This window comes from Mya arenaria, chromosome 17, assembly GCF_026914265.1.
Source record: "Mya arenaria isolate MELC-2E11 chromosome 17, ASM2691426v1".
NCBI classification, from domain to species: domain Eukaryota; kingdom Metazoa; phylum Mollusca; class Bivalvia; order Myida; family Myidae; genus Mya; species Mya arenaria.
The window spans coordinates 5,229,549-5,255,757 of NC_069138.1; the positions used below are offsets into that span (position 1 = coordinate 5,229,549).

General features: G+C 33.8%; 1 protein-coding gene, 1 long non-coding RNA gene and 1 pseudogene across 2 annotated transcripts; 2 read left to right on the forward strand and 1 right to left on the reverse strand.

Moving 5' to 3' along the window:
- Positions 1-1,988: 1,988 nt before the first annotated feature.
- On the forward strand, positions 1,989-4,125 carry LOC128224921 (short-chain collagen C4-like). The gene is made up of 3 exons (XM_052935024.1): positions 1,989-2,268; positions 2,939-3,004; positions 3,614-4,125. Exons 1-3 carry the CDS (start codon positions 2,007-2,009, stop codon positions 4,108-4,110), a joined length of 825 nt encoding a protein of 274 aa, XP_052790984.1. The 5' UTR covers positions 1,989-2,006; the 3' UTR covers positions 4,111-4,125.
- A 9,496-nt stretch (positions 4,126-13,621) lies between these two features.
- On the reverse strand, positions 13,622-15,044 carry LOC128223889 (uncharacterized). The gene is made up of 3 exons (XR_008259393.1): positions 15,004-15,044; positions 14,163-14,186; positions 13,622-13,687 (listed from the first exon to the last, which is right to left on the reverse strand). It is a non-coding gene; the product is annotated as an uncharacterized LOC128223889 (long non-coding RNA).
- A 7,939-nt stretch (positions 15,045-22,983) lies between these two features.
- Positions 22,984-25,062, forward strand: LOC128224379 (uncharacterized; annotated as a pseudogene).
- Positions 25,063-26,209: the final 1,147 nt, after the last annotated feature.

The following is a 26,209-nucleotide window of genomic DNA, read 5'->3' on the forward strand; positions in this document are numbered from 1 at the left end:
TAGTATGTATGCACTGTGCTGCTTGTGGATTTTTGTGCTGTTCTTCCATGTTTCTTGTTTGTGATTTTATGTTCTATGTCTTTGGCGTTTACCCAGTGCTATTAAACCGGGTTTATGTTTAAACTTTTTGCTACTGAGCTTGTTTCTGTAGCTTTCCGCATACATATTGAAGACAGAAAGGTCCTATGTGCTCCGTTATTTAATGTAACTTAAAATTGTTTTGCTTTCACTCGTCATATACCATCATATCATGTCATTTAAATAAAAATCCCAAATACAATTTGGGTAAAACATTGCTTTATCACGTGACTTACATTAAACAGCGTATAATTTTTAATCAAATGTTGTGCTAGTTTTGTTCTGATATTAATATGATAGTTTCATTCACAGGTGTATGAATAGTTGTAATGACGACTTAAGTTCAGTAAAACCCAAACTTATCATTGTTAAATCTTTAAAAACAGTAATACGAATCCAACGAGTTGTAATGGTTGTTACAATTAATTGGTAGTTCATTACTTTACAAGGTCTCTAATTATTATTAACTTTAATGCAGAAAATATTGCGCAAATCCCTTAAATCTAAAGTTTTATTACCAAATAACGAGTTGTTTCAATCCAATGGGGAGGAACTTGGTTCATATGGTAATTTGTCAAGAATCGCTCTGGGCTGGTTTCAACGTTACAAACTGACCCTATAGTCGCAAGTTAATAATTCCTTGGATTGTAAGTAATCAACTTTTAGTGAATGACATATCACTGCTGACACTTGTAAAAGAATAAACTGTTGATGCTGTTTAACTTCAATTACCTGTTGAATAATATTTCAACAATATATCTTCAAATATAATAATATAGTTATTTTTTTTTTACTGCAGCTATATATAAAAGAATGCAGTTTTAATAATTGCTCTTCTTAAATTCGATGATCAGTATGTTTCTATGACCTTAAACATTGTCGTGAATTACATTTTTATTAACATTTGTATTTTAAAATCCGCCTAGATTAAAAAAATACACAAATAAATTAGTGTCTTAGAAAATGAATATGATTGTTTTTTATATAAGAATATTCGGTGGTTCAATCTTCTCAGATAAAATAACAAAGATATTACTAAAGATAAAGCAAAGGTTAAAGGAAGCGATTAGTACCATTTAAACATCGAGCCAATTGAAACATTATGTCCCAATTAATGATGATTCTCAGCAGGATTTTTTTCGAACACCCACGCCATTCTCTCTGTCCATACATGCGTGAAGATCGACTGAACTCTAAAACTTTTGGTAATGTAAATGTGTTTTGTATATATTTTGAACTACTTGTTTTTATTAAGATTGGCATTCGTCGTGAATAGCTAGTATTGCATATTTGCTATATAAAATTTAGCAAATCATTCACATTGAAAGCAAATCCGTGGTCGATTAATAACGCGCTAGAATTCTGATCCAGATCTTGTTCAACCCTCCTCACAACAACAAGCATTATAATGGACTTAATTAAACCGAGGTCACATTGGTATAATACGTACAAAGAACCAGTAAAGTCTCTGAAATCAGAATGCATTATGCATAGGTGGATTTGTATGCAATTACAATCCGCGATTCAAAAGTAGCTTTTGATATTGTATATTTATGCTCGAGCTGGGCATTGTGTGTTTACCGCTTGAAATGACCCGATTACAAGATTTAACACTGATCAGTTTTCAACGACTGTTTTGATCGAAATTTGATGTTTCAAATTTTAACAATCTAACGAGGTCAACATTGAACGTAGCCCCGGCGCATCCTGGTTTTTCTCGTCAAATTAAATTTATTATTTTCTATGTGGTTTGAAAATTTAACAAATTAGAACAAGACGATTAACATAAAATAAATTTGATAAGGCCCTACGATCGCACGATAGCACTTTTCTTATCTTTCTATTTTAAGAGCATGGACATTGAGTAATAGAAAAGTCATATTAGTTTGTCTGAAGATAACAAGTTGGCAAAAGCAAGAACATCAGACATGATGGCGGTTGCCCATATTACGTTGCTTCATTTACTTGCTCTTATATTGTGGATACATCCAACTTTAGGAGAGGAAATTGATCAGACAAAACGCGTTCTACTCCACGCAAATGACGACATTGCGGCGGCTGTGCAGTTGCTGACCACTCAAAACAATCAACTGACCGCTGCGGTTAACCACCTGACCACTCAAGTCAACCAGCAGAGCACGGACATTGCTAGCTTACAATCAATGATAGGATCTTCAAGCAAAGATGGAGGTAAGCATTATTGTTTGGGAAAACGCAGATAAAGTAATATTAGTATTAGATAGGCAAAATTATTCATATAAGACATAAACGGCAAAAACAAAATGTCACGATTATTACAGCTAACACAGCGCAATTTGAATTTAAATATCAGTTAAATACGCGCGTATCTTGTTTCTTTTTCGATGGTAGTTTTTCTACTGCAACTGTGTAATTATTAAAATAATGTTTGAATAACAAAATGTTCCCGTTATCCATAGAAACGAGACCAAGACAGTGTTCAGTATGACTCCCATGGTTAAAATATTGTATTCCTAGATTATGGCGTCACGATATAATGCTATTTTATTCACGCGATTATCAAAATAACGCCTGATAAAGTTGCATATAATGTCAATTTAAGTACAACATAGACCAAATACAGGTTTACTAAAACACTCTTTTCAAATACCATTTCAGCGATCACTATTGTGAAATAAAGTTTAATAGTATACTGTCATACAACAAAGATTTTCTGCATAGCTTTCTCTACATTTTCCAATTTCTTGAAGAGATTTTTAGTGTTTGATTTGTCTAAGTCATTATGCCTTTAAACAGGACCCTGATACACTTAAAGGTTACTGGGGTTTTCACTATAGTGTTCATTTTGTAATTTAATCGTTTATGACGTTTTCCCTTCCAGGTGCCGTGTACGTGAGATGGGGACGAACTACATGCCCGACAAATGGAACTGATCTGGTGTACACGGGTATACGGATATACTTTTTCTGTCAAGACAAACTTTTTTATACATAGACGCGGGACCAATTCTATGAAATATATCAATTTACGTATCTTGACATCTAAAACTCTCCACTAGAGCTTTATCAAAATTAAATCATAGGGTGAAAACATTTAACGTTATTTTACGTCCGCATATACTTTATTATTTAGATTTTATTCAAGAAAACAACAACAATAAAAACTCATTTTTGTTGAAAAGAAGTGATATCCTATATATCACATACACTGAAGTTAACACATCAATAGGTGTGTAAGACCTTTAAAACTATGTATTTTTATGATAGAGACTACATTGCTGTGGTACATGTTTTGATAATAATTAAAGTTTCCATAGAAGTGCTATAGAAAAGCGGGTTTAAAAACATTGCCAGTGTCGATGACACTGTACAATGGGCATGCACAAATCAGCTTGTTGTATACGGGCACGCGTTGGTGATAATACAATGTTGAACAATATAAATACTTACCTTATCGTGAAATTCACTTACATAAGCGTTGTTGTTCTTAACTAGGCATTTGTTTTCATCAATATCGTTAGTCTAAACACCGCTTATATCATATGTTCTTTTTTAAGGTTACACTGCAGGAAATAGCTATAATCAGGGCGGTGCTGCCGAATACCTTTGCCTGACTTCAGAACCTATCTGGAGCGTTTATGACGACACTGCACAGAGATATTCATCCAAGGTCTATGGCACTGAATACGAGTTCGAACTTTACACGAACGGAGGAGCCCAGTTCTTTGGCAAGAATCTTTTCAACCATGACGCCCCTTGTGCAGTCTGTCACACGTCTCGACGAACCACCATCATGATCCCTGGCAGGAACCAGTGTTACCCCGGGTGGACAAAGGAATACTCTGGCTATCTGGTGTCTACTTTGTCAGGGTATTCAGGCTACTCATCCCCTTCAAACTACGCATGCTTAGATTCTGACGCCGAGTTTGAAAGTGCAGACTATGAAGACAAAGATGGAAAGCTGATGTACCTTGTCGAATCCATTTGTGGATCCCTTCGATGTCCACCGTATGTAAATTATCGTGAATTAACATGTGTTGTGTGCAGCAAATAAATATACAATAATTAATTGTCTTCTTGAAGAATAATAAAACAGAAGGCTGGGCTTAACGAACGTTTTGAGTATTTGATCACACATTATAAAATAGCTGCCTTATACTGATGGTACTAATGTCATTTAGAAAGAAACTGTTTTAAGGAAACAAATGTTTAATTTCTACCGAACAAATATTACACACCGGCTTTTTGTCTTATTGATGGAATATATGTAATATCACGTCCAACTCTTAGGCTAGTTGAAATAAGGAATACAACACACTGCAGTTATTCTATCTACAGTGTAACTATGTTAATACATTTTGTTATCGCCAAATTATCCTTTCAATTAGTACTAACAACCTTTTTACCATGCCTTTTACCATTTTAACAACGCATTATTTTCTTGTATGACGTCATTTTAACATTTCGCAATAATACTTGTTATGAAGTGATGTTAGCATAGTAGAAAGCGGCAGTGTTGCAAATGGTGGAATACGGACACATGTGTTATGCGATATGTATTGCTAAAAGATTTATGACGCGTACACAATAGAAACAATTTCGATGAAATTACACCAGCGAAATGGATTAGGAAAAAAGTTTATTTATAAGTGAAAAGTAGTTGCAGAAACTATAATTATTTTTAAATCTGAAATAACTGTTTCAATAAAAATGTGTTAAGTATGACGAAACATACAAATATAGTCCGTTATCTAACTTATGTTTCCTTACTGCACGAATATGTATATGTTTTGATAGATGGCCTTCATTGAGAAATCTTAAAATATGCTTTCCTAAAAGAACGAATAAAACGCGGTGAAAATGTTCAATCAAAGACTGATGACCTATTTATGCTGTATTTATCAGTTTCAACTTTACTAAGTTCGCTTGTGTTATTGTATACATGTTTTGAAACATAATATAAGAAACTGGAAACAGTAAAAAAGAGAGCAACCATAACGATTTATTTTCCAGAAAAAAGCTTTTTATTCACCCTAGTTTTATAATACAATAGCTACGGTAGAACAATGGCCATACTCCTTCTTAATGAACTCTGTTTAATAATTTGAGGAACCGATCGCTAGTTAATTTGAATATCTAGATAATTTCATGGTTTTGTGCCGAAATTTTATTCAGGAATGTTGTTTGGATTTTTACTCATTACCCCGTCATTTAAAACTGGCAGAAGAAAGAATATGAATGAATACACGTGAACAATTGCCAAAGAATGAATACTATAATAGAAAATAATTACAATTTGTTCAGTAACCACCACACAGGCCATCATTTAAAACAGCATTTTCGAAATGTAACCAACATTTTCAAATTAACTGTTTATTACATATAAAAAGCATTTCTAACAAGCGCGACTGACATATTACAATCCTCCTAATGTGCGTTTCAAACAAAGGCAGCATCAATGACAAATTCAGTGGCTTAAATTTGATCGAGATCATGTTTAAAGAAGGCAAGTGGCTATGCCGTACAACAAGAGTAATAAATGATTTGATAAAGACGATAATGTTTATGGCATATCATTGAATAACGACCTCACTGAAAGTCAAACGTCCTGTAGTCTCTATTTCAAAAGTAAGTAATTACTTTCACACATACATTTGAACCTGCTGTACTCTTTGTCCATGGTGTTTCCAATTTAAGAACACACTTTGAGATAACATCACAGAGTAAAGTTCAATTTCGGAAACCCAGTGACGGTAAACTACCTTATTTGTCTTAATAAAAGTTTGGTACTAAGTAACACTTTGTCTGCATTTTTCCAGGGGTGTTCGGGGTGTGCAATATGGGGCAGAACTACTTGTCTACTGGAACTGATCTCGGTTATACTGGTGTGCATTTATCGATCTTTTTCTTTTCTTTTTGCGACTCGAATGAATTCCCTTTTATTTTCCAGGAAACATATGTGCTACCAGGGATCGGGGCACCCCCTGGTACCACTTACATATATACATAATAAATATGACCAATCATTATCAGGGGCGTAGCTAGTCCTCTATTCATGTTGATTCATAATTGTGCTAGGGAGGTTCGGGGGCATGCCCCTTCGGAAGTTTTTGAATACCATGGTGCAATCTAGTGCGTTCTGGGCGTTCTGAGGTGCTTTATTTAGTACTGGAAACGGACAGTTTTATCAGCAAGTTTTTTTGTCAGAATCATGTGGAATCAGCCGCGTACTTACGTATATGCAACTTCGCGCCTGACTGTGTTTCAACATAGGAAGTGTTTCAAAGAAAACTATCAGATATACATAAATTTTGTAGCAGCAATACATTAATGCAGTAGCTCAATAAATATCGTGTAATGTAGCCTCCTTTACGTGTTACTTCTTTATCTTGAAATGTACTACTTCCGTGCGCTACGAATTTATGCAGTGTTTATTTTGTGTCAAGTTATTTTCTTTTTTCATGCAAAGATTTTTATGGAATACGTAGGATGGATACTTGAATATACTCCATACATTGATATATATATATACTGTTTATCTGTCTGAGTAATGACTTTAATTGTTATAAATTTTTTATCAACATTTAACATGGATAAATGCATGTACATTTTAATTAGCATAACATTATATCACAATATTTACAGAGTGTCATGAATATTCAAGCTTAGATTTTGTGGCTATGCATCATTTTATGTATTCAATTTATTTATTTTTTCTCTTTCATGTGATACACAGGGATGTTGATCTTTGATTCTTTTCTCTATTGATTTAGTTATCAAAATCAAAAAGACTGCTGAAAAGATCAGATTCATTGAGTAAAGACACTTGTCGCTGCCTTCAGGTATGGAACAAAAACATTATTTGAAGGCGTTGATGTTTTGACTCCAATATGTATGCGAAAAACTACAGAAACAAGCTCAGTAGCAAAAAGTTAAAACATAAAACCGGTTGAATGGCACTTGGTAAACGCCAAACCTTAAAATTGTAGTGGCAGGGTTCTCAAAATGTTTGAGTTGAACAGGCCAAATTGAATTTGTAACAGGCTTTCGAGGGGGGCCCGAGGGCATGCCCCCCCCCCCCCGACTTTTTTTAAAACAAGAATGCAATTTCCTGCATTTTGAGCTATTTAGGGCTTTTCAAGGAGTTCTGAAGTGAATAAATAATTTAAAAAAAAACCCACTTATAATTCGGACATACATACATATTTTGCGAATCCTATCAGTTCATTCATATTTGCAGTGAATTCAATTATTTCGGCCGTGATTTTAAGTTTCTCACACGACGATTATTGACTATAATTTTTCCGGTAATCTTACAATCTAGACGCAGACGCGGTAAACACGGTAGATGGTTAACTAGCCTAGAGAAAAATGGGATCATACGGTATTCGAATAAGCGATTTAAATACAATACATTGCCACGCGACTTTAATCTCCAGTTCAACCTACCGGTATTAAAACATGTATTGAAATGTGTCGTACATGTCGGCTGCATATCAAACGGAAAAATGTGGTGTGCTCGTGCTCTGACGTCAGAAAGTGTATCGTTTGATCTGCAGCCGACATGCACGACACATGGCAATACATGTGTTAATAAGTTATCCTTTCACAGGTATTTGTGATGGGATGGGACTTGCATTAGGCGAAATAAATAACAATTGATTTTTGCGGATTAATTATTGTAACGATTAATGGAATGTGTCTTAAAACCTGCCATTTAGCCTGTGTATACGCAAAGCCTAATCATTACATTAGTAAAAAGTAAGTTTTATTTCTGACGAGGAAAAAATAAACTCGGCGAACAATATTCGAAATATTTGCATTAAACAGTCAGCAAAATGTGTCTCCTGTGATCTACCAAGTGTTTGGACCGATTACACCTATCTGCAATCGCGGCTATTAAGAAGATATCGAGTGTTCATCGTAGCGAAACATCTATTTTAGCAGATGGTCGCGTAAATCTGATGTTTGTAATTTTGCCACTTTTATTGGGGTGTCTATGTTCTTTTTTTGACATCGACAATGTTTTCTTCTATACGCTGAAGTAAGAATAGATACTCAGTATTAAAATAGGTCAGAAAAGAATGTGACCTTATGGTTTCTACAACAATTCTAACCGGCCGATTTCTGGTTTTAACCGGTCAAATAGGCCGGCGGCCGGTTCATTTTGAAAACCCTGTCAGTACGAGTATTTTAATAGTTCTTTAATTAAAAACCTTTTACACTCATCGTTTTATTATCTTAATCTTACGCAAACACTTTTAATGACTGTACATTTAATGAATTCTTTGATCTTTAATATTTCACATGGCATATTGTAGTACGTGTACAATATTTTTATATTACCCGTTATTTTTTTATTACAGCTTCATCTGATAATCGACCCCTAAAACAATAAATAGTCATAGTTAAATTGAGTACTGTTTTCAATGTTCTAGTTGAATATATGGCCCCAATTTCTCTTAAGTCCCTTATCACAGGATTAAGCTAATCTCACTATATTTGTTGTCCTATAAAATGCGTTATATTTACTTCTTTTAGAGTTTTTAGAATTTTGAAGGAATAATCTGTATGATAATCAGAATAAACCATTTTTCATTTATCAAAATCCCTTTTCAGTATGTATTTTAGCTAATTGAAATAAGCGACTAAAGCCTGTTAAGCTTAAGAAGTTTCGAGAAATTGGGGCCTGATTTACTAAATTGTAGACTTTGTCCTACATTGCTTTAACAACTGAACGATTCCAAAAAGAGATGAATTAATGTCTCTATTTTTTATGGCAGATATAACATAACTTATATCTTGATAATTTCATTACGGCTAGGCGATGCTCTTTGAAAATTATGTTTTATAAGTACTTGCATTGAAACTGCCGATCACCCAGAGATCCATTTGAGCTTAAAATATGGTTCCAATTTAAATTCGTATTGTTTAAACTTGCTTCCAAATTTATTTCGCTTGGTTTTTACTTACTTTGTCGTTAAAGATTAAATTGTTTGAAATAGTTTTAACTCTAAGTTCACTACCTTTAATGTCTTTATTTATTTTGTTTTGTAATTAGAGAGTATCCATATCAATTTTTAAATAACCATTCTGTGTTGATTCAAACACCCTCCCCAATTTTAGTGTGTCAACAATTTTTTTAGGAATGCTCTTTTTATTATTGTCCATTCATCTATCTAATTGTGTTTGATTTTTTATCTACAGGGTAAACTTTCAGTTGATACGTAATCATTTTTTGTTAAAAAAACCATACATCTTAAATTGTTTTAATCCCGCTTTTACTAAAATTTGCAATAAAAAGTGGCTTACTTAAAAATATTTTTTTATTTTGTGATTCCTAAATAATGGAGTGTAAAGGACTTCATTAGTAGTCATACTGTGAAAATCTGTAAGAATTTTCCCTAGGATTCCATTCTTTCCAAGTAATATTTCGGTATTTTTTATAAGCTTATTTTCTATTTCTGAACATAATACAAATGGAATTATTTGTGTTCAAGCTCTTATCTAATATGCCAAGATAAAACTGCCCTACGTTGTTTCATACTTTGAGTGAATAATTTTATGAATCATTCTTATTTGTAATGCTTGTTTATAGTCAGTAATGCTATATATATTTACTCCTCCATGATCGTTTTCCTGCTTCAGTGCATCTCTGGCTACTTGCGACTTTTTGCCATTCCAAATCAAATTATTCATTATTTGTTCTAGTTCGTTAGAAAAGAATTGTGCATACCTTTATCTTTATTATATTTAAGTTAAAGGAATAAGCTATTAATTTTTCATTTTCTGTTTTTAGTTTAGCCCTTGACCTTATTTGCGCAGCCTTTGCCTAATATGTATAGCTATCTCTTATTTTTTCTGATAACGATTGTATTTCGGAGCATATGCCATCTGTCAGATATTTTTGTTTTAATTGTTCTTTTTCTTTTTCTAACTGCTTGAAGCCAGGTTTAGTTTTATTCAGTTCCTTACAGAAGTTTATTGATATTTCTTTGATTCTTATCTTTGCAATTTCCCACCATGATTCTGGTGTTGAAAAGTTGCATTATTGTTGTGTCCATTCTCTCCAAAACGTATAACATATTAACGATTTTCAAGTATACTAGTGTTCATTTTCCATCGATCTGCCCTCTTGTTTCCGTTTCGATTGCTAATTTGATTGAAATGGCATCATGATCTGAAAGAGGAAAACGTTCTTTAGTACAACTGTCAATTTAACTATGATTTTGGATGTTAAATATAATCAATTCGTGAGTAGGATTTGTTTGTATTAAAAGTTCTTATTCAACCTTTTTAATTTCAAATTATTTGGTTTTCAACAAGTTCTGGTTCAAAACTCACGTTTTCAATTTTGAGGAAGGGAGAGAAACTTCAATAGATGTTAAAAGTAGATCAAAACTGATATGTTCACTCCTTAGTGAAAATATCAAATTAACATTTTCACTATTGTTATTTCACTGATAAATTTCGATATTCCATCGAAAAGCAATAAACAAGTCCCCCATTCACTTCAAATTATTTGGGTCATGCTGTTTTGTTTTCCTTTTGCGTCAACCTTTGTTTGCGAAACCTAGATACCTATTCAAAACATACACAAAGTCATTTCAATTTTTTTCTTCAAAAAATAATAATACTTCTCTCAGATTATACAAACTGCACCACTTTAGATGTTTTAAAATAAACAAATGTCTGGATGTAGTGTTAGATGACGAATTGATTGCTCGGGGTCATTTGACGCTTACCCTTGCATTCGTTTCATTGTTATCGAGCGCCCTTTATGTATGGTTGTCTTCTTCAAAGAAGTTTGGTAAATCGAAGATAACTCAGTTTATTTGAGCTTACCAAATATGTTTGTGTTGTTTTTACGGAGCTCAAATCTTAAAAGGCCACTTAACAATATCACAGCATGACACGTCTTCACTGTATTATGTTAATTGTAATGAAGGCACAAGGGTACCTAAACATTTGGTCGCCATTATGGTTTGATTTAATTGATTTCATTTGTTTTAATTTAATTTAAATGTGTAGCGGCGGGTTGGGGTAGGGGTGGTGGTGTGAGGTTATCACTCCCCTCCACACCCCGTTCATCGAACGCAGTCTACACCGCTTACGGAGCCCTGCCTTCGGTCTTTTACCAGAGTTTGACTGAGAGTTTTTGAGAGTCGTAAAACTCTTAGACAAACCTATTCACAAAACGGCCGTCTGACGCAGCACTGAGAAAACATTCTTTTGAAACAGGTTTGACAAGGCGTTTGATGAAACTAATCAACTTATCAAACTCCGGTAATAAAACAAAGGTGTGGCTCTTAAAGCGGCAAAGACTGCTGTTTGTTTCATAAAAATAGTGTAGTTAAGAAAAATTATCTGTGATTTAAGGCTGCATTTAAAGCAAAATGTTGCCTTACGACGTAGCATACATGACGTAATTTATGACATGGTATACACACACTGAGATAGACAATCTGCAGTAGCACAATAGGTGCATCTGCACGTTAAAACAATATCTGTTTGTTTGGTCGGTGCAGCATTTTTATCAATAAATATATTGGGAAGAAATAACAAATGCAATAAGTTTATCTTGAAGAATATATTTTAGCAACGAATTATTGCAACATAAAAGCGAAAATTTCAGTTCATAGTATTATGCATGTATAGTTCGCTTTGATTAGAGATCGCAATGACCACAGCGATATTCATAGCCACTCTGAAAAATAACACAAAACAAACACATTACATAATTATAATCTACGAACATACACAAATAAATGTGGTTCTACCTATGAAGACCTAATATCAAAATCAATTACTCTCACAAATTGTTTAATAAGTTCGTTAGTTCGATAAGGGATTTATGTACTCAGCAAACATGAATGATTTTAGTTCAATACGGACTTTTCCTTTTTAAAGCTTTGTTGAAACAGTTCTTGTTTCTCAAAAAGGGTAAACAAATACAAATACGTTATTCGCAGGTGTAAGTTTGTGTCTACAGACTAATTTTAATAAATACTGATACTTTGATACAAAGTGCGTTCATTTGAAAAGTAGAAATGTTAATAATCAGTAGCGACATGACGTAGCCGAGCATGCAAACCATTTGACAAAGATTCTTCAAGTTCATGGACCAAAGACTTCATGTGAATTTTTATCAGAGCTACACACATTAGACTGTTGTTAAAAAGTAAACCATTTCCAGCTACGGCTTGCTGTTTTATTAGTCTGAAATTACTTATCTGATCAAATATAAAAATAGTTCTTATACATCTCTCGAGTCGTTCAACTATTCATACTAGCACGCCGATTCTTTTGTGCATGTCCCCTGTTCAACAGAATTAAACTACAACTTCACATATCTTGCAAAACTATATGCGTTCATCTTAACTATGTCTATTTCACATTTCTACTCTTATCAAAACTTGCTGCATTTCAAACTCACTTTTCGTATGCTCCTGCAACAAACTGTAAATCAACAGTTACACAGCACGAAGCATCATTACGGCCCGGTCTCTAGTAATGTACATCAATACATATCGGGGTGTTAAAACACAACGGCAAGGAGTGTGACAACCAGGAAGTTTACAGATATATTTATTCCACAGCCCAAAGTCTCAGTTGTTCCCTACAGTAACTATTGTCATCAAAGAACCACTGCACTTTCGCAGTGATTGAGAGGTGATCCCTGAATACCACTAGTTAAATATGCCGTAGCCATGCTGACCACTCAGACTCCTCTAGCTGTCTACTTATTACAAACTGATTCAGTCCTACTCTATTCTATCAGAGTTTCAATTCAAAATAACTACTCAAAGTACAATCACGCCTGATATACCTAATAACGTGTCCATTTGAAAACTATACTGGGGATATCACCTCGTCATATTTACCTACAAACTCACTATATTTATCAGTTTTCGATTCCTAATGCCCATAAGACCCTTAAAAATATATCGACTGACAATCCTAAATAAAATGTTAATCTCAATATTTATGCGAAAAGCTAAAACAAAAACTAAACTTTTGACTTATTCTCATAAAGATAATTTAACTAAATTGCATTTTCTATCATAAACATTTAACTATTACACCATATCTGACTATCTAAAAGGCGTCAAGAACAGCGACGAAAGCAATCAATGAGACGTTTGATTTAACTGAAACGCCGTTTAATTGTTGTGTTTATGACATTATTCAAAAATTCTGCTAACTAATTCTAACCAACGAGACTAATAAAACCATCTATGCTACCTACAAGTCATTAAGAAATATATTTGTGTATTCAATATATCGGCGTTACCAAAACAAAGGGAAACAACACACGACGGAGGTTACAAACAATGAAATTGTCGTCACACTTTGAATTCTTAACACAGTTATTTTTACAAAATCATTTACGGTAGCCAGCTACAGTGTATATGAAAAATCTCTATGTTGCCTATAATTCAAAGATATATCTTCTTAAAGTCTAATAAAATGGGCCATTAAGTTTAATCACGAACTTACCCCATTGCAATAGCAAATGTTGTAACATGGCCCAGATGTCCCACAGCAACCACCATCAGTTTGGCCTTGGAAGAAACAACTGCTGTCACACAGGCCAAGTTGACACGACAATCGCTTCGAGTGTGATTTAGCTGAACCAGTATTTCAAAAGTTATCTTGTGTTGAGTGAAGATAATCTAACATGAAATACTACACTGTATTGCGATGAAACGTCACCAATAGTAGCGTAAAAATGTTATCCAGGTATAACAACGTCAGTCACGACTCAGACATTCATAGACTTGATCAGATTTAACGCGTTAATCTGATTTACAAAATAAGAACACGCAGGTCCAATAAGGTGTCTTTTAATTTACACGGTATTCTAGCCATTCTTAGTGTAACTTGTAATGCCAAGGTTAAATACTAGTGAAGTCTGTACCGAATTTGATTAAGTCACGTATGACCATAGCATGTTTAAACGCTTTATATTCTGTTAGACTAGAACGGTATTTAAGTATTAACTTCTAAAATATTTTATCGAAACTTTCGGACACACACAAATATTATTTATGATACACATATGCCATATTCAAAGATTCTACTGAGTGGGGACCTTGCATTTACCTTTTGGAGCAGCAGCAACCAATGCTGAAAAGGAAAACAACAGGTTAAGGTATAGAATACTCAATGAATAGCAATTTGGATATATAGCGGCAGTGCATCATCTTAGTATTATTAGCTCGTCTATATAGTATTCGAAGGAATTTTGCCGATTGTCATAACCTGTGTGTCGTAAAAGTTACCGTCTGTGCCGTTGCCGGCGCTGGCGTGCAAACACAGTAGCGTTTGCTTGAAATAAAATAACGTAAGACTTTAAAAATTAGAGAAATTACGCCCTTTGTACATAGGCACATAGCTTTATTGATTTGACCAAAACATTTAAAAATAAATGGTCAGATATTAAAATTTCAGATTAAATAAAAACAACAACAAAAACAACAAAAATGGTTCCTACAATGTATAGGAGGTCATTTATTGATCATAATTCGTTAAAAAAATAAAAGTGCTATACAACTGAGTTCGGGTGCATGTTGATGCCATATCTGAAGGGACTCGTTCACGTTTGAATATAAAATCAGACATCTCAGATTTATATCAGAACAATACTGTTGAACATTATTTAAAATTTTGACATACAATTATTTCTTTTATGCTGACATTTGTTACGCTTTTCAAAATTAACTATTTTAAAATTGGATTTAACAACATAAAATCCATGTGAGTGAATCTCTTTTAATGCCTTTTCTAGATTTGTTAATCTGAAAGTGCATTTGCTCGCAAATAGTTGACAAATATGTTCTGAAATTTGCGTGAAAACAGCTACCTCTTTGATATGTTAAAAAACGTCTTGCCAAACATTATGATTTTTGATATATATAACAAAACAGATCTAAAAACAACTTACCAACGCACAGAATAATAAGCAGCAGCTTCATGTTTGGTCTGTAAAAGAGAATATGTGTCTTTGCATCTTACCCTATAAATACAAAGTTGGTATCTTAAAAATGTTTGATATTACTCATACAGGCTGTTGTAAAATATAATCATCAATTAATTATCTTAAAGCCACTTAAAATACCTGTAGAAAAGCAAAGCAAAAATATATGACATATTAAATTATCGTGACACTTAAAAAACGAACAGTTGATATAAAGCTAAGCTAACATATATACATGTAATAGTGAATGAACATTTTAAATAACACCGCACGTCTTCAAGAGTCATACATAGCAGTTTTCTAACACAAGATAAATTTTCAACAGTTAAGCATTGTCGGCAATGTCTCCTATGCTAGAAAAGCGCTCCTGTGACTTTTGAGTAACGCGTCCTTAGATATCCCTTCATACGTGTTTCACCTTGTCAATCGGCAAATAGTGTTGGCTTCCAACAGCCTTTGCTATATATATAAGAATTGTCTACGTGACACTCTTATCGTTGTGGACATGAACACAACACCTAAGAGTTTAATAACAACCCTCCCATGGTTTGAATTTGGTTCAGGCCAACAATATAAGTGTTCAACCTGCACGTTTGTGGAATCCAAAATGAATTTATAAAGTTATTTTGGCTTCGAGATTCAGTGATTAACAAAGACTTTTTAAGTTCCATCTCAAAATTGTTGACACTAGCCTTTACTTATTTATGTAAACATCCACAAATACAAGCTCAGTAGCCAACAGTTTTAACATAATTTAATGGCACAGAGTAAACGCCAAAGATATAGAACATAAAAACAAAGAATCACAAACAAGAAACATAAAACAACTACACAGAACTCCACAAACAACACAGTGCATCTATATTTTATAAAAAAACTAGGTATGTTTATTAAGGATTGTTAGGTACCGCCATGGAACGGTCACTTGGGTGTTTAAACCTGCACAATATCACTCTTATCCCAACAATCCTGAATAAAGTAAATGCCCTTGAATTGAATTTAGGACAGTGGCAGATTGCACCAGAACCTACCTTTCCCTTTAGGTGATATCAACTTGCATCTAAAGTTAATCTTTCGTTCATTGACTCCTTTACTGTAGGGTCCGTTATTTATATCCCAAGACATCGTTCTTACATCCAGTTAAGATCAATATTCAATACCAAAAATGACTGAATTAGCCATTATCGATAAAGCAATCACTTCACACTTACCTTGGCATTTTCACATGTTAAAATATTGCATAAAAAGTATAAATCGTCCGTAGACTGTTAATAAACCTGTTGGCCAGACAAAGTAAATCGCAAGTCCTGAGTCTTGAGTTCAGTTAAAGAAACTTGCTCACATTAATGTTTTTGTTTTGTATGCATGTTGCCTTGCAGCGAAAACACTGCAAGCGGGAAAACAAATCGCAAATATTAGTCTCAAATAGAATGGGGGCATTTAAGACTTTCGTTAGTCGGTTAGATAGTTTAATCATGCGCAGGGGCACATTCTACCTCATGACCGAACATACCATTTTACGATTTTTGTCTCGTCTTATATTTTAATTTTCCGAAAATGCCGGAGATGGCACCGTAGTTACGATTGGCCTCAACTCTTTACTAACTCGCGACGTAGTAGGTATTATCACAGTCGAGTAGATGCGTAATTAAACCTCAAATAGAATGGGGAATTTAAGACTTTCGTTAGTCGGTTAGATAGTTTAATCATGCGCAGGGGCACATTCTACCTCATGACCGAACATACCATTTTACGATTTTTGTCTCGTCTTATATTTTAATTTTCCGAAAATGCCGGAGATGGCACCGTAGTTACGATTGGCCTCAACTCTTTACCAACTCGCGACGTAGTAGGTATTATCACAGTCGAGTAGATGCGTAATTAAGCGCATGCGCAGTGAATTTACTCAACCCATTCTGCTCTGAATCCGATTAAGACGAGTTGTTTAGGCTACAAATAAGCATTGAATTAGCTCTAGCTTTACTCAGTGCTGGTGTAAATATACGCTGTTCTAGTGTTTAATTTTCATTCCAGGCATTAATCCGTGATTTTATCAACTGGAATTCGCGTTTGTGCTGCATGTGTTCCACTATGCACGCGTTTCATGTAGTAAATGTAATTGAATAATGCATTGCGTCAGCCATATATTGAGTATTTCATCTGTTTCCTATCCATATTAAGTTAATACTACAATATGGCAATACACAATAATCCTAATCCTTGGCTAAATGCAAGTTTAAATTTCTTCAGTCGTTTGCACTAAATTGTTTTTGCGGCAATCGGACTTGCCCATAAAACAGATATATTTGCACATACCGGCATATACTGCAACTGTAGAAATTCATTCAATGCACCGTCTTAGGAAACCATATTTTTATTTCCTTAGACCCCTAATGCAGAGCAATGGTCGTACAATTCATAACAAGAAAAATATAATGCATAGTACCAAGATTGTGCGATCAAAAAAGAAAAGAAATTGCATGTATACCACCAAGGGAGATTACTGCGAAGGAGATGGAGAAAATATCAGATATTGTTTGAGTATCGTGTAACCTTCATCCATTCAGCTAAAAGCTTGTTCTATTTGAAATCAATATTTAAAATGAAAAAAGTACACATTTTTCAAAACACACCGTTCTTCACATTTTAACATACAACTTGGTAAATATCAAAAGCGTTATTCTGTAATTTAAGTACATAAGTTGAAGATACATTTCGGACTTTATCAAATATTCGTGGGCACTGGCTAATAATATCTTTTCTCAAGATTTCATTTAACCGGGGTATTTTTAATGCAACATTTTTTATTAAATACTGTTAGCTATATCGTTAATAATATCAGTTAAAGTCATCGTTCAAATATTTGATGGAGAACAGTGAAAAGGACACACAGTTCTTGTTTCATTTATTTTTAGTGCATATATTAAAAAAAAAGATTTTTGTGGTGATTACTTGGTGCCTTAAGTTTGACACTGGTAAACATTTTACTATTTCAAAATATTCTGCTGACCGTACACTAACAAATGCGAATTTCGTATTCTGCTACAGACATGCTGTGTCAAGGATACATAAGCAACACTTTGAGGACACTTTGAAAAGTGTGCACGCAAACAACTGATAAAGATGCAAACAACGTAGTAGAGTTATATTTACTGGACAAAGGCTTTAGTATTTGTTTAAGGTTAACAACCCATACAAAGATAAAATGTCTGCTTCTTAACCATAAAACGACATTTCAAACAAGATATACAATCATTTATCAGTTTCCATAATTATCAGTAAAACACAGCACGCCGTACTGAAAAATCAATACCACGCCAATGTCTTTGTGCGATCGCGTATCAGCACAGAACCTTATTTTGCTAACTGCCTTCGATGATCTCTACGTTTTAGGGGTGCACTCAAAGTCAAAAATCCGATTAACCAAAATTAATTCTATTGTTTTAATATACCAAAAAGAGTGAATAAATGTCGAAAGCAATTGTTCTTATGAAGAATACCGAATTTTATTTGAAAGAAAGGTGCAGAAAACACGATATTTTATCTTATCTTTTAGCACTCACCAATCATTACTATTTTTGCGTTTTCAGCTATTTAATAAACGGTTACATCCTTATCTCCAGTAATAAATATTTTCCATAAATGCATTATTTAGTAAGTAGTTAAGGTCACTTAAAAGTTATATTGTTATACATGTGCATGTATTGATTTTAAATACCCTTGTCACTTAAACGATATTGACAAATGCATGAATAACTTATTTTTAGATACATACGAATTTTTCTTTAAAACTATTCTGAAGGATTTCTGTTACTAATATACTTTCTTTTTACTGATATGTAAATCATAAATTCAAAACCAAATAATACTTGCGGGTTATTTTACACTGATTCGGCGTAAATAGCAGGCGAAAAATTACAGAAAATAACAACAACATAATGACATCCGTCTTAAACTAGTAAAACACTCTGACATACCATCACAAGCCATTTAACTCTCACTTCATTTATGTTTCTTTGTTAATAAATGATATCAAACAATATAGTATATTGAATAAAAACAACATTTTTCCCCCTACCATCAGGACAATAGCTTAGATAATTGGTATGTAGAAATGTGCATCGGCAAACCATCAAGGCTGCTCAACTAAGAACTCAATGTGACAGGGTAAAATGTGTTGGCTTATTGTAATAAATTTGAGTTATTATGAACCTATTAATCGTAAAGTCTACTGTTTATGTTAATAAGAGGCTTTATACATGGTTGACTGTAAAACATTTGCATGTAGCCTAGGAAATGACCATAGCATGAAGCGTTCATACCTCATGTACTAAGTTTGAAAGGTAATGCTCAATGAAAATTATAAACCCTTAGTAAGGGCCTTACTGTAACCGAATGTTAAGCTTCTAAGCATGGTTCTAACTCGTTAGCAAACAAGTCCCTTGTTGGTTATCTGATATATATAAAATAACATCCTATTTTTGTATACCAATAAGGAGCAGTCAAACCCGTTTGAAATGATAGACATTAATTGCAATACATATCGCACAGGACATCAAAACGTTAGAGTCAATACTGTGACTATAGATAACTAGGAGCCCAATACCTTAAGTTTATAACACTGTCTTTAAACTGTGGCTGTTGTCAATGCGATATATAGAAACTAGATAATTGCGAAATAAATCACGTAAGAAAGATCGTGCTTATGCAAACTTGGTTAGTATAATCGTTTCCGAAAAGAATGGTCATGAAGCGATCATACCACATGTACTAATATTGAAGGGTAATGCTCAATGAAAATTATAGACCCTCACTGTAACCGATTGACAAGCTTCACGGCTTTAACTCGTTATCAAACAAGTCCTTTGTTGGTAATCTGATATATATAAAGATAGATATTACAACTATTTTTGTATACCAATAAAGAGCAAACAAACCCCTTTGGAGTGGTAGACAATAGTTGCAGTAAAAAGTGCACACGACATCAAAACGTTAGATTCAATACTGTGACTTTAGATAGTTAGGAGCCAAAAATTCTGTCTTAAAAGTGTGTCTGTTGTCAGTGCGACAAATAGTAACTAAAAATAAGCGATATTAATCACGTAGGCAAGATCGTATTTATGCAAACTTTGTCAATAGGTGAATTACCGTGAATTAACATGTGTTATGTGTAGCAAATATCAAACAATAGTCCGAAACTATGTTAAATATGTTCTTTAATATATTTATAATTTTACTTTAAATTTTACTTGCGTTTTAAAAAGAAAATGTTCAATATTGGCGCACCAATACAGCAATGTTTATAAATAGGTCGTAACAAGAGTTCTTATTGGTCCAGTAAAGTCTGGTTCATTCTGATAAATATATAAATCCCCACTTAAAACTGCCAGCGTCTTTTCAATAGCTTCAATAGAACAATAAGTTGATGTTTACCACAATATTTAAAGATGCACTATTACTCCCAAATAAGATTTAACACGTTTAATACAATTATTTTAATATACCAAAAACTTAAGGATGAACAAATGTCGAAAACAATGGTTCTTGTGAAGGATACCGAGTTTATTTTAAAAAAAATGTGCAGAAACCACGGTATTTCTACCTTATGAGACCATATTAAATTGCAGTAAATCCTTTAGCATTTACCAACCATTTAATAGTTTTGCGCTTTTAGCTATTGAATAAACAGTTATAATAATGTTAAAAGTAATCAATATTTTCCATAAGTACATTTCTTCTTAAGAAGTTGAGGGTGTATCACTCAAAAATTATGTTTGTTTTACATGTATATGTATTGCTTTTGAATAAGAGTGTCACTTTAATAGCGACTTATCTGTATTCTGATTTTTTTAGGAATAACCTTTACAAAATCTCACTACCCAACCTTTGGAAAGCTTTGTTGCAGCCTAAGATAGAGGAGTAGTCACTTTGGCACCTAGATCGACCAGTTTAGATGTTAACGTTTGCCGATCATGGCGTTTATACAGAGCAAAGGGGTCAACGGGAATTCAGGGACGATGTTGAACGGACCACAGCACGATTAGGGAATATTCCATCGGCGTGGCTCTTGTAATTTGGAGGAAGTGCGTTGACACTTTTGTATGTTGAGTGGTTGGGTATATATAATTAGGACATGTTTTGGTCGTTGAGTCCAAATGTCCATAAAGTTTTGTTTGTTCTCAGTAAAAGAAAACAAATGACATTTTGTGAATTTGAACAATATTCTATACTATCCAGGAGTCACATTTTATTAAATCCTTACACCCTTTTCCTTCCTGTTCATTGTGTGATTGTCAAGAAACATAGGTTTCTGGTGTGAATGCTTTTTTATCTTTTGCATTGCCCAGTTAGCGTTAAAAACATATCTCACTAGTATATATGAATTCTTCCGACGACGAAATCTCATTTAGAGATTGTGACGTCCAGCTAACAGTACAAGTAAATAAGTTGCTGTTGGTCTTAAAACTCGTTCAACTTGGTCAAATGACATTTTTGAAATTTGAGCCTTGATATATACATTACAATTATAGGATTAATGGCATGCAGTCATAACAAATATTAATATGTTTTTATCATTAACCTAGTCCTCCATCCTTTGCAGAACTCGAATCACATGGAATCATATTGTGGATAATGTATTTGTGTACATATGGTATGTGTCTGTAAGTGTGTATATGTTTGTGCATTTTGTGTTATGTTTGTGTTGGTGAGTACGTGTGTTTATGTGCGCAAAAATAGGTAAAATAGAAAAAAAACATATAATTTTTATCATTCCTACTTAGAAAAGACAATGTATGTGTTGTTTTGAAATATATGTGATAAAAAACGAGGAAAAAACAAATCTCCCTTTTCCACGTGTATCGGTAATGTTTTCGAAAAACGTTTTCCTAATGAATTCATAGATATCATTGCCGGTCACTTTAGGCGAGCATGTACGTTCCTGTATTACGTAACTTATAAAATGTACAATGTCGACATTTCGACACGCTTCTTTTTGTTATATGTACACATCCCTTGTTGATGTCGCACTTGAATTCGTACAAGAAGTTATAGCAACCTCTCACACGTTACTGAAATCAAAGATTACAGTTGCCATCTTGTTGTTACTTACCATCTTATCAGTGAATCAGCTGACATTTGTAATAACCAAGTGTATTCTTATACGATTGAATTTATTTCATTATTAGATGAAGCGAGTTTGCGAACTAATTTTGCGTTCAGTTAATAAATGGAATCAATATCTGACGTTCAGCTATCGTATTATCAAATGATAATTTCTGACGTTTATATCATTCAAATTTGTCGGGATAGTATTGGATACTTAAGTGGAAAAATACAAAAACATGCTCAGTAGCCAAACGTTTAAACAATTGTTTTTTAAATAGATAACGCTTGAAAGGAGTTGACTATATAAAATGAATGAAAATATACTGAAAAGCTAGTTCCATGAAGGACCAAGTTAACATAATGTTAATTTTGATGCCTGATGAACCCATAATATGAAAACATCAATTGAAAGGAGACTGCGAACGCACTGCTTCTTTTATTAATGAATTATCAAAAGCACATTATACATGCATACATTTTAGATTGTATCATTGTCGGTCCTAAGGTCGCAGTACAATGCATTCGAAAAATGAAAAAACATCACTCAAATCATTGAACAGTTATTGACCTAGAATTTCCAACGTACCGTGCGTTTCATAAACGAAACTGTTGCAGACACGGTAAAATGTTTATCATTTGCATAAAATCGTACTCAATATGTATTGTTATCATGCGGCATGACAATGGGATTAAGTAAAAAAGTTTTGCTTGTGATAGTATTTTAAAGAGAGCATGTAAAACCTACTTGAAACGCATAAATTCTGATAGTTACAGGTAGGTTACAGATAAGTTATTTCAGGAGTATGTATGCCGTGACTAAAAGCATAGTTTTCAAATAGCATGGAGGACTGGAGTAAAACAAAAATTCCTATGATTTTAGATTCATATCGACCATACTTACGACTACAATATACTTTCAAATTGTATTGTGACGAATTTACTACAGCCGTATAAAATAGTGGACTATTACCGAAAAAGTTGTTTCTTTATTTTTGATAAGAATAATTTTAACCAATCAGAATGCTGATTGTAAACAATCAAAGTGCTTCGTTTTCAACCAATCGACGCGCAGTTTTAACAACCAATGGAAGCATTGCTTTGCTTGAGCGCTTTTTGCGGCGTATATAATATCGTGATTCTAGATGCAGTTACCCTACAGTCAGCATCAAGAAATAATTGGTATTTATCAACTTGAACTTTGTAGTTGCTTATTTAAAATATTAACTATATTTACCGAAAAGCTCAGCTTTGACGTATTGTATAGTTAATAGCTGACGAGTGGACCGGGTTGTTGTTGAAAGATAAGATAGTTAATTTAATGACAACACTTCTATGCTCTTGCTAGAAAGCTCAGCTATCCTGTGAGGCATAGTAAGTTGGAACTTTAACAACATTTCAGAGAAAGCTCTGCTTTCCTGTTGGATGAAGATAGAGCGTATTTATATTTAGACTGCAGACGTAAAGAAAGAAAGTGAACGCATTTTATGTATTTACCACGAAAGCTCGGCTATCTGGTATTTCATAACTGAGTAGTATTTTAAGTATTGTAATTTTGAAAGATACAACTCTGTGTTTTATGCAAGAAAGCCCAGCTTTGTGTTAATTCACAGAGATCACTGATAAAGCAGTAGATTTGAATTTGCATTTTAAGCATTATGTATACCACGCTCAATGTACATTACTTTTGTGCCACTCTTTGGTGCCTTTCCTTTACGGACATGGATCAACAAAAATTCTTCTTCACGGCAACGATGATCTTGTGGCTGCTGTTCAGTTGTTAACTACAGAGGTAAATCAACTGACCACTGATATCAATCAACTGACCACTCAGAACAGCCAGTTGACTAATGACGTCACAATATTGAAGCAACAGAATAGCAACTTAGAATCAAAAATCACGATTCTAGAGACCAAGAGTGACCAACACTATGGAGGTTTGTTATATTGTTCATGATTATATATATATATATATACTTTCAAGTTAAGAATATATAAACAGTCATGTAGGAGAAATCAAAATAATTCAAAAATACAACTTGATGCTCCGTATTTTGTACATATTGTAGTTTATTTTGGCCCTTTGTTTAATATATATATATATAACTAATTCCAGAATATTCCATGTACTTTGGTTTTCTATTTCCCCTTCATCTGTATATGTATAGTTTCCAGCAAGTGTTTACTTTGGTAGAATTTTGTTTTCCAGGTGCTGTGTATGTCCGATGGGGAAGAACAACCTGTCCAGGGAATGGAACCGAACTTTTTTATACAGGTTTATCAAAACCCGAATACCTCATATCTCATAATATGTAAAATAAGACAATGGCCTTTTCCTATTTCTATTTGATCTTATTTTCTTTTAGGGTGTGTCTTTTATATTTTATCCGGATTCAGACAAGCCATTATGTTTTGTTTTAAAGGTTATATAGCAGGAAATCGTTATAATCAGGATGGTGCTGCAGAAAACCTTTGTTTGACGTCGGAACCTATCTGGGGCTCTTATGACGACACCGCACAGGCCAATTCGGCCAAGGTCTATGGAACTGAATACTAGACAAGTCTTAACACTAACGGAGGTGTGCAGTTCTTTGGCAAGAATCTGCAAGACCATGACGACCCTTGTGCAGTCTGTCACACTTCTCGACGAACAACAACTGTTATGATCCCAGGCAGAAACCAGTGCTACCCCGGCTGGACACAGGAATACTCTGGCTATCTTATGTCTACCTTGTCTGGATATTCAGTTTCATATCCCCTTCCAACTACGCATGCATGGATTCTAACGCCGAGTTTGAAAGTGCAGACTATGAAAACAAAGAAGGAAAGCTTTTGTACGTGGTCGAAGCCATGTGTGGATCATTTCGATGTCCACCGTATGTGAATTATCGTGAATTAACATGTGTTGTGTGCAGCAAATAAATATACAAATCACGATTGTTTCGACTTCTCAGAGAATCTAATCATGAAATAATATAAAACATTAATGTTTTATGAATGCAAAATGTTCATTCGAATCAATTCCAGCAGCACATTTTAATTGGTCTTATGGGTCTTTTTTACCAGATTCATTTTATTCCTGGACAACGTTAGAATATATGTTTTAATTCAAAGCTGTAATGAACGCTTTTATTTTAACGGATCCACAAGATCAAATAAATTTGGTAGATGTCCCCTCAAGAAAAAGTCACTAGGTTACTTATTTTCTAGATTCCTCGTGTTCTATCGCATGTCCAAAATTTTTGACGGGAATGCTTTCTTTGAATATATTATATCTGGATTAGGGGTTATATCGGTTCGGAGAGTAGAGCATAAGGTATAAAAGTATAAATACGCTTGTTTAGATGATATAGGTTTCTTTCAATGAAATAATAACTAAGTAACATATCTTCGAAATACATTTGCTTCCAAATCTTCTCACCAAGTATAGAGACCGTACATTCGTTCAAGCATATGTAGATCATTACTGCATAGATATTTCTTCAAAAAGAGATGAAAAAAAAATGTTTTTTTATGTTTGTTCCTTTTCAGGAGTTTGGTGCGAAATTAAAACACTTCAAGGGTCTGAACCTCTTAAAACAACGCTGCATTTGTGTAAATGTTTATAAGAGACGTGCTGCATAGTTGTTACGTCGAAAAATGAAGCAGTAGTAAAGTTGAAAGTTTACACTTTTCAGTTCCTTATTCGGCGTTTGGTGAATTCTAAACTGCTTAAAGCCCCTAGAAACCCGTAAATAGACCACACTACTTTTTATGTCGATTATTTCTGAATAGTATTGTTGTCAACAATTTAAATTTCATTGTTTCTGTATCTAAATCCGTGTTCGCGTTTGCGATCTTAGTTCTTTTGGTCAACCATCAAATGAATGGTTATTTCTCCCTCACCCGACGAATATCACGCTTGAGCTATCGGTACATCAGTGTTGGTGCAAAGCTCTAACCTTCCTCTAAAGCAAGTCCCACATATGATATGTGTGAACGATATATAGGCTTTTTCAGATGAATCGAGAACATAAACATTAATATTTCAGCATGACAGGCCACATTATCTACCAACAACAAATTCCCC

Coding starts and splice junctions, on each gene's coding strand:
- LOC128224921 (XM_052935024.1), top strand. CDS start 2,007: ATGATGGCGGTTGCCCATATTACGTTGCTTCATTTACTTGCTCTTATA. Junction 2,269..2,938: donor ATCTTCAAGCAAAGATGGAG/GTAAGCATTATT, acceptor TTTCCCTTCCAG/GTGCCGTGTACGTGAGATGG. Junction 3,005..3,613: donor AACTGATCTGGTGTACACGG/GTATACGGATAT, acceptor TTCTTTTTTAAG/GTTACACTGCAGGAAATAGC.